At 45.1% G+C, this 17,257-nt stretch overlaps 1 protein-coding gene across 1 annotated transcript; it reads right to left on the reverse strand.

The window, feature by feature from the left end:
- Positions 1-1,384: 1,384 nt before the first annotated feature.
- On the reverse strand, positions 1,385-16,674 carry lamb4 (laminin, beta 4). Its single transcript, XM_084671833.1, has 34 exons — positions 16,614-16,674; positions 15,296-15,453; positions 13,802-13,937; positions 13,454-13,527; positions 12,931-13,119; positions 12,583-12,646; positions 12,210-12,424; positions 11,684-11,804; positions 11,242-11,430; positions 10,859-11,014; positions 10,504-10,616; positions 10,249-10,328; positions 9,960-10,116; positions 9,662-9,793; positions 9,174-9,359; positions 8,943-9,055; positions 8,677-8,797; positions 8,239-8,416; positions 7,775-7,918; positions 7,333-7,564; positions 6,783-6,940; positions 6,180-6,404; positions 5,733-5,950; positions 5,553-5,649; positions 5,085-5,445; positions 4,673-4,833; positions 4,188-4,390; positions 3,691-3,894; positions 3,360-3,504; positions 2,885-3,092; positions 2,529-2,664; positions 2,216-2,386; positions 1,927-2,080; positions 1,385-1,823 (listed from the first exon to the last, which is right to left on the reverse strand). Exons 1-34 carry the CDS (start codon positions 16,672-16,674, stop codon positions 1,687-1,689), a joined length of 5,397 nt encoding a protein of 1,798 aa, XP_084527959.1. The 3' UTR covers positions 1,385-1,686.
- Between the last annotated feature and the right edge of the window lie 583 nt (positions 16,675-17,257).

Below are 17,257 nucleotides of genomic sequence, written 5' to 3' on the forward strand. Positions count from 1 at the left end.
CAGGGGGCAGGGTGGGAGTCCTGAACCCCAGACGGAGTCCCATTCATGGGATTGAATGTTACGATCATCCACAGAGGAAAGGACCACCAAGCCCAAGTCTCTGTTTTAGGCCACTGGCCATTTAAAAGATCAAATACAAATGGATCAAATAGACTAAAGACGGAACCGGCAAAAATCATTGTCCAACAACTCTTGCAGAATGTATTTTGAAACCTCTCTAACTTCTGAAGAAAATGTACAATTCGTTTGTTATAGTGCCATTGTTTGTGAGACAGTTAACACAATATACATTGATAGCTAAATGGTATTGAGCTAGCAGAATCACTGGAGGGCAACAATCTGTAGCCATTAACGCCTGGGTGGAAAATCCATTAACGTGTGTTATGAGCAGTGATTTGGAAACCCTGCAACAGTGTCTGTGTGTGTGTGTGTGTGTGTGTGTGTGTGTGTCTGTGTGTCTGTGTATGTGTGTGTGAAAGAGAGAGCATGTGAGAAACAAAGAGAGGGAGAGGGTGGGTGGAACATACTTTATCATGAAAATAATTATTTTGCACAAAGTATCAATAAGAAAAGGTGTGTGATTATTGTCAGTGTGTGTCCCCAAACCCCAAACAACTTTTTTGTCTGACGACAGAAAGTGTGTATGCAGGTGTCCAGTGGTATAAATACATGATTAACATGGAGGTCACCACACATCCATTACACACTGCCTCAAACATTGAAGATTTAATACTCTACATACAAAAGCATTCCAGGGAGTGGAAAGTAACCAATAGATACATTCCAAACCTGGCAGGGGAGCCATTCCAAACCTGTTCGTTGGTTTTAATCTAATTGCATCTTTAGCTAGCCCTGAGGTGCCATTGGTGGAAGAAGTAAAGCTTTACTTTTCAAAGTGTCAACAAAGTGGTGACCACATCTTTGTACAGTGGTGTGGTTTAGCTTGAGACAGTGGAGCATTTTTATTCATCAGCTTCACAAAAAGGTGTGGAGAAATACTGACAAAATGTAATAAAAAAACACGTCTCATCTACTTGATTTACTTAAGCCTGCTGTAAATTGTTGGTCACAGATTACACTCTTGTGGTCATAGAGAGAACTGCGTACTGATCATTTTCAGTGAGGGTGTCGACAGAAGAAACAACTTCCTCGTAAACTACTCAGAAGCATCTAAACTTCACTTTCATCACTTTTATACTTTACCCACCCACTTTGTATATTTATTAAAAAACCTATGGGATACCACCTGACACATCTTCAACTGGTCACGTGGTCTTTGCACAGAACCAGTTCTTGTGGTGACAACAGAGTATTGGAAATATACTAGTATCACATTCCTTAGGGCCAAAAACCTATTAGAATTCCCAGTGAAGGACCGCAAAAATCACAAGATGTGTTTTTTTAATGTCATTTTGTTAATACTTTTTTACATGTTAAAGTTGAGCACCTTTAAAATAATTCAAAAATAAAAACAGTTATTTTCGACAGTCAAAGATCCATTTTCGATATCTTATTAATACAACCATTTGTAAGGAATGAACACTTATGTAACATAGGCACTATTATGTTGAAGTTATAGGCAAAATTCCATTGCCAGTATATTAAACATGTGAAGCTGCTGGCTGTGTTGGGGAAGAGTCTTTCCTAGAGTATATCAAGTTGTCTACACGGCTATCCATCATAACCTTATAAACAGGTGATGTAGTTGTCTATCCGGCTGGCTATCGCTTTGCGCAGGGATTCCACCATCTCCAGCAACATGGAAACCTCATTGGCTTTATCCTCTTTGCTCTTGATGAAGTTCAGAATTTTTCCTTCCAAATCTGGAAATGTGACAAAGAGCACAACTCAAGACTGTAAAACCTGAATGTTGTTTGAATATTTTTTGTTATTAAATAGGGTGTGAATGGGTAAAGAATACTACACCTTCAATGTTTTGCATTTTATCTGCAACATCTTTTCTAAGTTTCTCTGCTTCCATTGTAATATTCTTCAGACGTGTACTGGCTATATCCTCAAGGTCCTGGTTAGTGTTTTTCTCCTTCAGTTCTATAAACAAGTCTTCTACTTCTTTAACTCCCTGTTGAACCCCAAAAGCAAAGTCAAAATAGAAAAAACAAATGTTGAAAACATTTTGCAGCATATGATTAGAATTGGCTGATTGCCACAAATCCTGTGTTGTCGTTGTGGGAAAGAGAGTGAAGGCGATACGTACAGTTTCAGCATCTTTGGCATCAGCAAGAGCTTTGTCAGCAGCTTGTTTGCCCTCTTTTGCCTGTTCGCGGTTCATCTCCATTTTCTGTTTCAATGCTTCAATCTTCTCTGGCAAGTCCTGAAGTCGAGTGGTATTTAGCTTCGCCTCTGTCTCATTCAGTTTGGTCTCAATCTGTTGACCACAATGAACACACAGTGCATTGACCTCATGATCAAGACTTGACTGTATTCATTCGTGAATGGATTGGATGAATGGATATACACAATGAAGGACAGACAGATGGATTGAGGCAAGGCTGGATGGATCTCATTACCTCTGTGAGCTGAGTCAGAGTCATGTTCTTGCTGTCCTTGGCATCCTCCAGATCTTTGGCAGCCTTGTCCTGGGCATTCTCGGCATCATAAAACGCTTGCTTAATGTCTTTCACGTCAATGTTCTTGGTTCTGTTCCTGGAAACCCATCAACAATCCGTCTTTAGAATATGCTTCTGGTTGGTGACATTCAGAAAATCTAATTACGGTTAATATATTCAATATTGACACACATTGCTAAATCTAAGTGTAGAAGAAACAATTTCAGCTGAAGGACTGGGAAATAATACTAGCTCTAATAAGAACGCTAGTGCTAGAGCACAGTAGCATGTTGTGAAATTGTACTCCATATGCTAACTTGATTTCCAGGGCCTTCTCCAGCAGTTCTTTGGCGGTTTTGGCTTGGCCCTCCAGCTGTTCCAGATCCTCCTGGAAGTTGGTGACTTTGGAGAGCTTGTCCCGGATGTTCTGGATCATGTCCCGGATTTCATCTGGAGTGCCTGGCAGCTGGATGGCTAGCACTGCCTCAGCTAAGTTCTCAATGTCTTCTGGTGCCACCATGTCATCTGTTGGTGAGAAATGTCCCTCAAAGTCAAGTTCATGAAAGGTAATTTAATGCTATGCTAGTTTTAGCCACGCCCTTTCTAGACAAAGAACCATCTAATGTGACTTTCATTTACAAGGACTTAAGGTGGTCATTGGCTACATCATTTCATTTATACCAGTAAACTGTCAGGTAGTCCTAAATGCGTCTGCTAAATGCATAAATGTAAATGTAAATTTATGTCCTCAACCTCATTTCAAGACAGTGTAAAAATGGCTGCCACACTAACCTGTCAGGTAGTTCTTGACACGTTTGATAAGGTCTTTAGTGTCATTCTTCTCTTTCTCAAACTTTTCCTTGGTGTCACTGATCTTTTTCTTCAGTTTCTCTGCCTCATCCTGGGTGTCCTGAGTCATCTGTTTTGCTGTGTTGAGCTGTTATAAGACGGACTAAGACTTAGATATATAGGCAACTGATTTCAAACACACACAGAAAGAAAGTAAATGTGCAGTATTGTCAATGTCAATCAGACGTCATTGGACCTAAATTACACACATCACCCAGCCTAGAAAATACCAGTGTTACACTTTATTTGATCTTTCAGTGGACGATGATCTTGCCTTTGTCTTGGAGTCCCGCAGTTTGTGGAGGACGTTTAGGATGTCGTTCTCTACTTGCTCGGCCATTTCCGTGGCATTTGCGCTCACAGGGACACTTCCCTTGCAGGTGGGACCTCCACATTCCCGGAGCCCCAGGGCATCTCGACACAAAGCACCCCCACACTCTGATTTGGAACATTCCATGTCGCCGGGTTCTCCACAGATCTTCACGGAACATCAACAAAATCAAACAAACTTCTTCTAACAACATTTATAACAAACAGAAGTGCCCAAACGTCAGAGCATCAGTCACATTTATTAGAGGAACTAAATGACCAGCTGACATACACCTGGAAAGCACGATACGAATGAATACTTTTGTTGACCAAATCATTCTCACCCATAAATCAGGACTATGGCATGTAACCAAATGATATTGTGGCTTCCATATTCTAGATCTGTGGTCCCAATAGTGTAAACAGAATAGACACACTCAGAAGAATCAATACAGCACTCACCTTTCCATTGAGCCTTGCAACACTCAGGGCTTTGACCTTGTTCTCCAGAGGCCCCATGTCTCCGCTACTGTTGCAGCTGGACAGTTTGTCTTTGACCTTCAGTCGCGTGTCCATGGAGTCTTCTAGGGCCTTGTCAGCAGCCTTCACCCGCTTTTCATCAGCCATGTATTCCTTATGGAGTTTCTTGATCTCATCAAGGGCCTCTGGGTCAATTTAAACATAAACATACATGAGCTTTGCACAAACCCCACATGTGAGCATGAGTTATAGAAGTACATTTAGATCAATACTTTCACATTATGGAACGTTCTAAATGTACATTTTGATTTCTGAAAAACTGTTGAATGCTTTTCCTTGATTAGGAGGCTTTGTAAACAACACCCAGTCAACACTTTGACTGGGTAAGTTGCATATGAATTACCTTACTGGGGATATATAATGTTGTCTGATTTGAACTGAATAACAACAACAAGACAACAAATTACCTTCTAATTCCTCTGGATTAATTTCTGGGTCAGTGGTAAGCTTGTCCCTCAAGAGATCCATCAACTTTTTGAACTCATAGCGGATGTTGTCAACCTGGGTGTCCAACAGTCTGGTTGGGTCAATGATGATGGCGTTGGGGTCAATGGTGTCTTTCAGCTTCCTGTGAGGACAGAAACAAGAGGTACAGAAGATTACCAACATTCATTTTATAGAGAAGATTCATATTTCCTCATTTTCATATAAACATCCCTGAAAATGAAATTAACATCTTGACAATATGACGTAAAAAAACAAGAAATATTATCTCAGCTGTTGCTAGTTGAACATTATCACTAGATTATGTAGCCTGAGGACCATAACATCAATATTTATCGGGATAAAAAACCCAAGCTGTAGGAAAATTTTCCTCACTCGATCATCTGAATCAGCTTCTCCACCTTCTGCACCTGCGGCATGGCTCGTCCCGTCAGGTTCGCCAGCGACTCCAGCGAGGCGTGCATGTCCATCATGCGCTTCGTCCCGGCCGGCTGCTGGTGCACTCCCGGGCGCGGGATCAGCGTGCGCATCTGCTGGGCGGCCCGGTGGACGTCGGTGACGTCGTCTTGCCAGAGGGCCACGCAGGGGTGGCAAGGGGCACAGGAGGGGAACACGGTGTCGTACCCGGGCGCACACTCGTCGCAGAAGATCCCGGCCACGCCGAGGCGGCACAGGCACTCCCCCGTGGAGGCGTCGCAGGCGGGGCGCTCGGTGCCCTCCATGTTACAGTCACAGGCTGCCGTCAGCGCACCAGACAAGCAGCCACAACACATCAGTAACGAGCAGCGACACCATTATCCAGAGGTGTACAACGGGTATCTCCCAGTGTTGGTTGTTACTTACAGACGCATTGGAGGTCAGGGTTCCCAAAGTGATTCTCCCCACACTCGTCGCACTGTCTGCCTCCGAACTCGGCACGACACTGGCACTGACCGCTCACCTTCAGAGTTCAAACAGAGGGGTTTGAAAACAGGGTGGTGTATGTGGAATAGTCGACAGCTATGCAGAAGGCCCAGTCCTTGCCTTGTCACAGATGTTGTTGAGAGAGTTTCCAGGGTCGCATTTGCAAGGTTGGCACCCTGATGCCCCCTGGATGTTCCAGTAGCCGTCGGCACACTCATCACACAGCTCGCCCATCGCTCCAGGCCGGCACGGGCACTGCCCTGTCTCAGAGTCACAGAAACAGGGGCTTCCCAGTGGGCACTGGGTCACCTCTGTACCCCGCGGGTCACAGGAACACTCTGAATGCACACACGGACGCACGCACACACAGATTTTTTAGCACACAAGACCCAAAAAAATGCACACACACACACTCAGAAGCATACGTAATCAGATGTATACCAACACTACTACTAGTTACTACTATTACAACTAAATTGTGTTTGGTCTAGGACTTAAATGTAAACGTACAAAATTGTCTGCTCTTTGACTCCAAGGTAATACATCTCTAATGTGTATCAACTGTACCTTTGCAGTCCTGGTCCACAGCGCTGCCATAGTAACCAGGCTTACAGCTCTGACAACGTGGTCCCTGAGTGTTGTGGAGACAATGCATACACTCCCCTGTCACGGCATCACACGCGCTGCTGTCCTCTGGGTCGATGTTGTTGTTACATGGACACTCTTGGCAGAAAGCCTTTGGCTTTTCGAGGTCACCATAGAAACCAGGGATGCAGGAGTCACAGCGTGACCCTGGGGGGGAAAGGGGTGATGAAAGTACAATACATACACGACACACATTTGAATGCACAGCAGCTGGTTTTCGAATTATTGTGGATAGTTTTCATCACACAGGTGCTGAACATGTGTGCCCACCCCACACCCTACACACACACACACACACCCTACACACACACACACACACCCTACACACACACACACACACACACACACACACACCCTACACACACACACACACACACACACACACACACACACACACCCTACACACACACACACACACATACACACACCCTACACACACACACACACACACACCCTACACACACCCACACCCTACACACACACACACACACACACACACATACACACGTACACACACACTCGTACCTGTGTGTCCAGGCAGGCAGTTGCAGGTCAGACTTCTGGACTCTGGGTTCTTGGAACAGGAGCTGGCGAAGTGTCGCCCACTAGCCTGAGTGTCGGGACACAGACAAGGCTCACAGGGTTCCCTGGAAACCGGGTCACCATAGTAACCCTCCACACACCTGAAACATTTATTTACATGTCGATTTTCTTTTAACCAGGAGAAAGCCATTGAAATATAAGATTTCTTGTGTCATGATTGCAAGACCCGGAGACATAGGCTGCTAGCTTACAAGCTAACATATACAGGCTTCCAAGTATGGTCTAAAAAGCATTCCACACGATACAAAGATAATTAACTATATATACTGTAATTATATAGACATCCATGTATAGACAGACAGATGGATGGACGGATGGAATGATATATCCTTGAGCGTTTAGGTTGGTTGAGGGGCAGTTCTATGGGCGTGTGTGAAGCCCTCTGTGACGTTGCTTGTAAAAAGGGCTACACAAATACATTTTGATTTGATATAGAAAATGTGTAGGTCTTGTGTTCCCGTTCCCTCCGCACCTTTCACAGTTGTCTCCGGTGGTGTGTTCCCGGCAGTCCAGACAGGATCCGGTGTCGGGGTGGCACAGCTCCGCCTGCCCGTTACACTCACAGGGCCGACACAGGGGGAAGCCGTAGTACCCCGGCTGGCAACGGTCGCAGCGGCGCCCCGACACCTCCCGCCGACAAGGGCACTGACCTCTGACCTGGTCGCACAGCTCCAAGACCGAGCCCTGGGGGTCGCACTCACATGCTGTGTGTGTTTGTGTGCGTGTTCATGGGAGGGATGAGAATACGGATATAGGTTTTTTATTCTGTTTTGTTGTTCCATGGTAAGGCTTCCTCAAATGTTTTCCAAATTTCAAGCATAAATTGGCAGAAATGGCTCATGACATTGTGATATACTTATACAACACATGTACTACTCTGGATCGAAACACTAGCTGTTGCCGTGGAAACATACGTCTGCAGCCCTCTGGTCCGAAGCCGAAAGTCAAGGGGGCGCAGGAGTCACAGCAGCGTCCAATCACATTGGGTTTACAGTCGCACACCCCACCAAACTTGCTGCAGTAGGGGCCTAGCGAACCCTGGTGGTTACACCTGCAAACTGCAGATACAAGTCCTCATTACACATTTTACACAGAATCTGTCAATAGCCCCACTATGCTGAAATGTACTAAAACCATAATTAACTTCCCATATATGCATACATGTATAGCCTATGGAATGATCATACTGAAAATGTATTCTATTCAAGCAATATTGCAAGAGTTCAGCGAGCCGATCAGAGGTACAGCTGAGAACTCTGACAGAAAGAGTGTGTGCCCATGGGAACAATATGTAACTTGATCAGGTACTTTGAATCTAGGATGACTTGAAGGGTTTGTAACTCGTCCGTTTGAATTGAATGATCCTCTGCCCACTTACCCATGGCCCCGTTGTTGATGCGGGCGGACAAGCTTCCTATGAGGCCCTCGCACACCTCAGGCAGCGTCTGCTGCTGGGCCCCCGCCGACAGCTCCACGCAGCGGAGACGGCTGAAGGAGTCCAGGTCACTCTGGGAACAGAAGTCCTGCACAGACGCCATCTTGGGGACCAGGCCCATCTAGAACAGGAAGGAGGCTCGGTGGAGTTGGGTTTGGTGTGACTGCTAGGAGAGCAGGACCAAGAATTCTGATGTGTCTGTCCCCGCATTTGGAAATGCAATGTTTGCCAGTCAACAAATATGAACTCACATGATGTTCTTTTGATTATATCAGCTTTACCACAGAGAAGCATTTATTGACCAATTCTTCAAAATGTATAATCTTAATGAAGTTACCATGTTAACATCAAATCTGCTCAAACTACTTCAGATATTCTTACTGAGTCGACAAGTATGTGTGAGCTTGTCTGAGGATTGGAGTTGGGCTGCTTGGCAAAGGTGATATCGATGTAGTATCTTCCTCCATTGTTCAAACACACCGGTGTATCTATAATCGCAACTCTGAAAGGGACAAAGACTTGTGTGAGTGAAAGCAAATGGCTGAGGGTAGTTAACCAGTAATCACTGGTTAACAAAGTATTCCAGGATTTTTCATTGACAACATTGTTAGTGATGTATTGATGGTGTGGTAAGATTTGTTTCAAACCTGGCAACCCCGGGTAGTGAGAGTGTTTTGGTTCCTGTGGGGTCAGTGGTGCAACCACTGTCTCCAGGAGACAAGGGGATGATACTGACTGAAGCTACCCAGTCATCCAGAGACTAAATAAGGTGTCCAATGGTAAGAAACTTAGTCAGTAAAACATGTCTTTAAGCTCACAAAACAAAACCAGAACTTATGTTTGATTTGATTTCAAGGTGAGTATGTTTCTTTTCTAACCTCTGGCTCATAGCGAATGACTAGCTGGTAGTCAAGGGAGGCTGGGAGGTTGTCAACTCTAAACCTAAGACCCGCCCCATCCAGAACCCTGACGAATCCCGGGCCAGTCCATGTTATTGGCACATCAGCCGTCCTCTCTCGGGGCACAATCTGCAGAGCAGAGCCCGGGTCAAGAGGAATGGACCTCTGATGAAGCAGAACCAGAAAGAAAAAGAAAGAAAAAGAGTGCAGCAAGATCCATGGGGATCATGGGTGAAGTTTCAGATACGTTACAATCACTACCCAGGCGTACACGACTGTAATGCACAAAGCTTTCACCTTAGCCCAACAATGTCCTCAACACCGGACCAAAGAAATATCTTAAATAAACCATTGTTTTAAAAGTACTCTCCTCCATGAGACGGCAGAGGAAACAAAAGTTATTAGGATGCTCTTTTTCTGGGTTCTGCTGGGAGCAGCTCATGTTCCTACACGTTCCATGTTCCTACCCGTTCCTGCCTTCTCCTGCGTGCTCGTCTCCTGGTTCTCCTCACCAGGACTATCCTGCCGTTGCTGATTTTGAAGTCGTAGCCCTGGTCCCGGTAGTACTGCTCACATTTGGGCAGGCCTGTAGGGTTCAGCTGGGGGAAGGACCACACTCACATGTTTTACATACATAAACAAACACACAAACACACACATGCCCACACACAATCATGACGTACACACACACACAAACACTTGGTTTGATTACTAGTAAGCTTTTTCCCACTCCCAGAAGTCCAATGTCACATCTGGACAACTGACCAGCGGAGAGGACGTCTGACCCTCCAGTGGATCAGCATTCTCAGCCTCAAACAGGAAGTAGTCCAGAGGAGCAAGGAAGTGACCCGGGGCGGGGTCACTGCAGCTCTGCCCCACCATGTTGGGTAAGCACTGGCACTGGCCATCTACTGATGAACAACTGTGCATGCGTAGGTAGTCAGACAAAGGGGAATGAAGTTCACATGAACTCAACATGAAACATCATGACCTAACATACAGTAATACACGTCATGACGTCTCAGATCTGGTATGTTCTTGTTGTGTGACATACATGCTGCTGTATGCTCCTCCTATGTCACAGTTGCAAGGCGTGCAGCTGTGTACAGTGTTTCCCAGACCCCAGTGACCTGACTGGAGAGAGATAGGGTCAGAACATTCAGAACTGAAAACCAACCAAATGTTCATAAGCTAACAAACAATATTCATAACATGTTCAATTCTCTAGTGAAAACTATTATTTTCCTTATGCCCCCAGAAAGAAGAAAATATTTCTGAGAGAATCACTACGATACAGCATTTGTCTCACCACACACTGATCACACAGGGCCCCAGTGGCGAACTGTTGACAAACACACTGCCCCGTTTCCTGGTCACAAGGGTGTGGCGTCAGGACAATACCCAGGACATTACACTGGCACCCTGGTGACAGACAAGCAGAAATTGTGGGAAAAGTTAGGAATAAGCCGCTAGGTTCCCAGTGTCCTCGTCAATATGCAAAAGATTGATACAGATTTTTGTTCCATGAACTAACTGATGTTTTCAAATCTCCAGTCATACATTACTGGTAATACATACCAGTAAGTTGCAGCAAATAAGAGTCAAAAACCCTTTCTATCATCAGCATATTTAACTTGTGTCAGAGAGGCTATGTTGTTTCTTACTCTGGCAGCCAGATGGGTCTTCCTGATTCAGGCCGTAGAAGCCGTACTGACAACGGTCACAGCGGTCCCCGTTCACATTCTCCTTACAGACACATCGCCCAGATACAGGGTCACACAGGCCGCTGGCCAGGGAGCCAGCTGGGTCACAGTCGCAAGCTGCAGAAGGAAATAACCAAGGTGAAACCAAGGTGAAATAACCAAGGTGAAACCAAGGTGAAATAACCAAGGTGACAAAACCTATCGTTCACCGGTCCATGCTTAGAGATTCCAGCCTACATTACAGAGTGCCGCTCTTGAAAAGAGCGGACATAGCTTTGTGTGTGTGTGTTTGTGTTGGCCTGGGTGTGTTTGTTTTCATGCATGCATGTTTGTGTCTGACTCACGGATGCACCCCTGGGGGTCTTCTATGGAGCGTTGGGGGTCCTGGTACAGATACGGTCTGCACTGCTCACACTGGGGTCCTACACGGTCATGGCGACAGTCTTCACACACACCTCCACTAACCCCGCCGGTGGCCTGGTAGCGGGCCGCGTCGAAGTAACACGACTCGGAGTGACCATGACAGTTACACCCTACGGAGGGAGATGCGGGCAGTAGTAGGCAAACATCGTTATGTGGTATTGTCACTATTTGCAATGTAGAGATTAAAATATGATGTTTACGTAAGGAATATGGTGGGGGATGTGTACTATTGTTGAAATACACTGGATTAAGGATCCCTCATGGATTGCAATGCAGAGCAAGTGCACTGATAAATAGTGGCCAACTCGGTTAAGTTTTTAAAGAGTTGGGGATTAAGTGCGGAGTAAAAAGTGAGGACATTACTTTGACAGACGTTCGGGCCATTTTGACCACCTGGCCTCCAGGGGGCGTCATTGTGGAAGTCTTGACATCTCTCACAGTTTGCGCCTACTGTGTTGTGCTCACATACACATCGACCGTGAACCTGGTAGAAAACAATAACCGATGTAAAAGCCATAGAAATATACCATTGACGTACTTTTCTATTTTTCCTGGAGCAGTTGAAGGATGCGTTTAATAAAGACAGTAATTGAACTGCTATTTAATGTCAAACTTGAACTCTCCATCCAGTATCCCCCTCCAACAAGGTTCAACCTACATATATTGTTTCAGCAGACACTTTGAACGAGAGCGACATACAAATAGTGCTCATAATCATCACAGCGGATGACTGCTGTAATGATACAGCACTTTTGTGGTCAGTGGCAAAAAGAACAGACTGTATTGGGTACCATCCTTCATCCTCTGCCACCTTCCACACCACACCCCACCCCAGCCCACTCCACCCTTCCCCTTCACCATGCAATTTCCCCCCTGCCTGCCCTCTCACCATGCCAGGCTCGTTGAAGACATCGCCCCGGGTGCTGTCGACAGGCATACACTGGCTGGCGTGGCTGTTGCAGAAGCAGCTGCCGCGCACCACCATGTCATAGAGGGCGTAGTAGTACTTCTCCTGGGGGTTCCTGCGCTTGCGTCCCAGCAGCGTGTCGCCAAGCGTGAACAGACGGGTGAAGTTCACCCGCAGGTTAGTCATGGTGATCAGCTCTGAGGAGTGATGGGACAGGTCGTTTACAGAGGCCACTTACGCACATGTTGGTGGAAGCATGGGCGAAATGGGATTGACGGAGAGCGAGGGCTGATGGGAAATGTAGTTTGCCGAGTCCACTTGTGCACGTGCACATTTGGAAGTAAAAATGACAAACCTTGAATATGGGGAGCGTAGGGATCTTCTATATCAAAGCTTGGATCCAACGCCTTGAGCACAACCTGTCATGGAAATCCAGTTTGTGAAGAAGTTAGAGCTATCGAGTATACAAGAAATGAATGTGTGTATGACTGTGAGGGACACACATGTCGCTGTTTGTGCATCCCTTGCATGTGAAGGAATGTGCGTGTATGCATGGATTCGTGCCAGGTGCATGTAATGGAATGTGTGTGTGTGTGTGTGCTGCTTGAATATATGCACAGTACGTGCATGAATACGCGTGTCTGTATGCACTTGCGAGGAAGCGCGTGTGTCGACGAGCGGTTTTCTGTGTACGCATCATCACCTCCCCGTCAGTGGAGGGCTGCGACCCCGAGTAGCGTCCGTCACAGACCACATCGTCCACGCTGTCGGGCAGCTCGGCAGACACCCAGGGGAAGCTGGCTGCACAGTCCTCCGCAAAGTAGCGGAACACCTTCCAGGTCCGCCCGTAGTCCTTTGACCTTTCCACCAGCATGGCGACAGGGCGGAAACTCTGGAGAACAGCAAAGGGGGTTGAACACTTTAGATCCGGGTGCTTGCAATTCGAGTTAGACAATAGGCAACAAGGCTTTACTAATATAGTAAGTCTTGGTAACACATGTTAATGTTGATACGCATTCTAAAACATTATGCATGTACGTAGCAGGTAAACACAGCAGATAATCACAGATATATCATAGCTCTGACAGTATCATTCGAAAGACGATTCAGGTCCTATTGTGGCAGTTTGTGCAGTGCTCGGATGGTTATTTGTTTTAATATGTTTTGCTGTCAATAGTGTGACTGATAACTAGGTTGGATGTGAGTCTCGACTCATGTGTTGTTACCTTGAAAGTCAGGACGAGGTGGCTGAACTGAAAAATGGTCTCCAGGTTCATCTGAATACTGACTTCCTGAACACCTGTGAATGCGATTATGTTCTGATTAGATTCTAATTTTGGTGGCTAGTCTTGTTTCTTAGTACCATTCAAGTGGATTTCAAAGGGGTTCATCTGAGCCTGTGTGCTGTTGGGAAGTTCTCCAGGATATGTCATAAGAGCACAATATCCATCAACAGACACATATCTGTCTTCTAAATCTCGGTTTCAGGTCATGTTTGTACTTGATCCAAAAATGTGAACCGCATGAAGACCTGTCTGCAAACAAATGGGTTCCGTTTCTGAGAAGTAACGCACCGTTCTCCGACTGCCACCACTTCATCCTGCGCTGCGGCTCAAATGTGGTGATGACGTTCTCTATCTGGTGGCTGCTGGGATTGGTGACAAGGTTGTAGGGCTGACGGGAGTCACATGTAAAGCACTTCTGCTCTTCCTGAGAGAGAAAATATATATATGAAAATAATTCTTACGTTTTGTTCCTATCCCCACATATATCATGGTTTTAATGTTCTGTCCACCCTTGGTCCTGCAGTTCAAAGGTCACAGGTGGTTTATTGCTATTGCCCCGAGCACCACTCACCCTAATTGAAGAATGTGACCTTGGAACATCAACACTTTGAAAGTGACGTAGATGCAGATCATTATTTTAGCAAATCATTTGCAAGGAGAAAAGATTTGAACATGTGATTGAGTCACATTTTGGTCAAGCAATTAGTTCTCATAAACCCGAAGCAACGCTTGTGGATGCCTGAACAAGAAGCTTGGTTCCTGCCATTATAGGCATAAATCACACCGAGGTATACAGCACATATAACCTCAGTGTGATGGCGTGTGAGGACATGTGCTCCCCCAACAAAGTAAATCCCATTAAAATAGCTCAACACACTCGATGAGCTGCATAGGATGAGGTCCTGCAACACCTCATGGGATTTCCTTTTGAATCATATCGTAGGGGGAGAAAAAAAACAATACAAAAGGCATATGCAGAATACATTATTGTTGTTAAACAAGGGGGGGGAAGTGTGTGTGTGTGGGGGGGGGGTCAGATGGCGAGGGAGAGAGTGCCGAGAAGGAAAGTTGAGAGGAAAAAAAGAGTTGGAGAGCAAGAAAGCTGAGACAGAGAGAAAGAAAGTAAATCAATTAAGACAGAGAAACTTGAGATGGGAGTCTCAGAGGAAGTACTGGTGGCAGGGAAGCAGAGGTCAACATGGAGGCCCAGTGCACAGAACGTAGTGTGGGTGAGGTGGGAAGGAAAACAAAAGGTAATGACCATATAAATGTGGCAGATCAAGACTTGTCTCCAGTATGAAGCATGTTCAGGGTGAGCCAGGGAGCTGTCATTGCGTCCTTGTAGATCCCCAGAGTACGTTTCCTAAAGGAATGTGTGTGTCCTGTACTGTGTCAGTCCTGACTGGAAGATCAGTGTGTAGCTGAAGGAGTGCTGTGATTTTAAGAATTTGTCTAAATGTATGACTAATGTACCACTATTCCTCATGCAAATTCAATGTAAAGCGTTATACAGATATGCCTGGTTAGGAGTTATTAAAGAAGTTACATAACTGACTTAGTCAGGTAGTCTCACAAAATCAATAACAGAGCAACCGAACAGAGCACCCAAACATGGCAAATGCAGTCATTCCAAGAAAAATGATCCTGAATAAGTATAAATATCTAAATAGAGTTAGAGAAGAATAAACATAATTTATGACCTCACTATAACTTATTGTCTGAGCACAAACATTCATTCATTCAGGGGCATTCATTGAGTATTTCAAAAGCAAGTACTCTAACCTCCAGGTAGCCAATGATGCAGTAGGGCTGAGGACCACCCAGGCCGCAGGTGGAGGAGGCAGACAGCTGAGCAGCCCGGCCCACCATCAGGTCCCCCAGCTGGGGGTTACAGGAGCTGCCCTCACACTCCCCCCGGGTCAAGGCCACATGCACCACCACTGGGCGGGGAGGAGAAGGAGGAAGATGGAGGGGCAAGAGGGAGGGTGAGTTGAGATGAGATAAGAGGGATGAAGAGAACCTGGGTTCTATCATGTTTCTTAACATTTTTCTGTCTGTGTTACGCTTCTTTTTGTGAACCAGTTTTCCTTCACTGTGAGATTCCTCCTTGAGATACTCAAGGATAAACGTTTGGTACAAAAACTATGAAAAGGAATTGTAGTTAAGAATTTATATCTTAGTATTGTGTCAGTAGAGATGGTCTTTCCAGGGCTCAACATGTAGCGCAGAGGGAGAAATAACAGAGGATCAGGGATGTACAGGTACATCATACAATACATACTATACATGTTGGCACACTGGAGCTAGTCAGGTATGCACTAAGGTTACACAACTAATGGTGTTTGTTTTGGAAGGAGACCTAACATCACAGGTAAAAGAAAGATCGTGCTGAGTGTAGAACAAACGAAAGCATGCTACCAACTCCTTCACATGTACCACTTACATAGCGCAAAAACGCCATAATTATGTGTACATTAAAGGTCAGTGCTAAACATGTTTGATAAGTACCCAGACAGACGACACTCTGGTCCTTTTTACTTTCTAAGTAAACAGTTTAAAGAAATTATAGGTCTCTGCACAACTGAAACTATACTGCAAGCCTCGCTGACACCTCTAATTAAGGGATATAAGCCTTTGAATTAATTTAATTAAAATAAAATAAAAATTTATATACATATTATTATTTTTTCTTTCTTTTAAAAATAATGTATATTAACATTTGAAACCAGGTCCAAGACATAAACAACTATGAACTGTCTATACATAGTCCACACAAAGATTTCAGCCTTATTTTGGAATATTGGGAACAATTTGCAAATAGCCAAAGGTCTTTTGCTGACTGCAGAGAGCGAGTGCTAGCATGTGGAAATATTCTCCATCATCAGTGCTCAGCAAGTGATCACATGTCAGATGGGAGAAGAGGCTTCTGGGATAGGTAATGTCAACTGGGCCCTGCTTTCTGCCGAGAGCAAGATGATTCAACCCTTTCCTTGTTGAAACAAATAGCTTTGTGGATCTGTGTGTTTTTTTGTGTTATTTTCCAGTTGCCAACCTAGGAAGTGCCAAGGGTGTGAAGGGTACCAGGGTTGGGTGAACTTACACACGAGCAGGAAGAGGATTGTCGGCCCCATGGTGGAGGTCATCTGCTGCGAGGTCCACATGGTCACAGAGAGAAAGAAAGAAAGAAAGAAAGAAAGAAAAGAAGAGAGAGAGGCATGATGGGCTGATTAGAGTTGACTGTGTGTATGTGTGTGTGTGTGTGTGTGTGTGTGTGTGTGTGTGTGTGTGTGTGTGTGTGTGTGTGTGTGCGCGTGCGTGTGTGTGTGTATGCGTTTGTGCATATAACTTTGGGGGGGGGGTGCCTTGAGTCAGTAAATTGTCATCTAAGACATGAAGGGATTGAGTGAAACGTTTAACATGCTGAAATGTGTCTATTAGCATTCAATTATGTTGGCAGAAGATCCTATCAGTTCTTGGATTCAATAAAAAATGTTTGCTACACTGTTTACTGAACTCAATAAACAAAATTCCAACTCCAGATTTGTATGGTATTATAAGGTGGTTGCTTGGAGTAGACAGTAGTATCCTGCTACATACCCTATTTGACATGCATCACTCAGTGACTGTAAAAATAAAACTTTGAATGCCTTCTCTATCAGTAACTTGGTAACCACATGTTGGAGGACTTTGTGGTTCTCTCATTGAGAACTCTTTACAAAGCCCAGAGAAAACAGGCCAAGAAGT

Source organism: Hypomesus nipponensis, chromosome 14 (assembly GCF_054491055.1).
Source record: "Hypomesus nipponensis isolate SF chromosome 14, ASM5449105v1, whole genome shotgun sequence".
Classification (NCBI taxonomy): Eukaryota; Metazoa; Chordata; class Actinopteri; order Osmeriformes; family Osmeridae; genus Hypomesus; species Hypomesus nipponensis.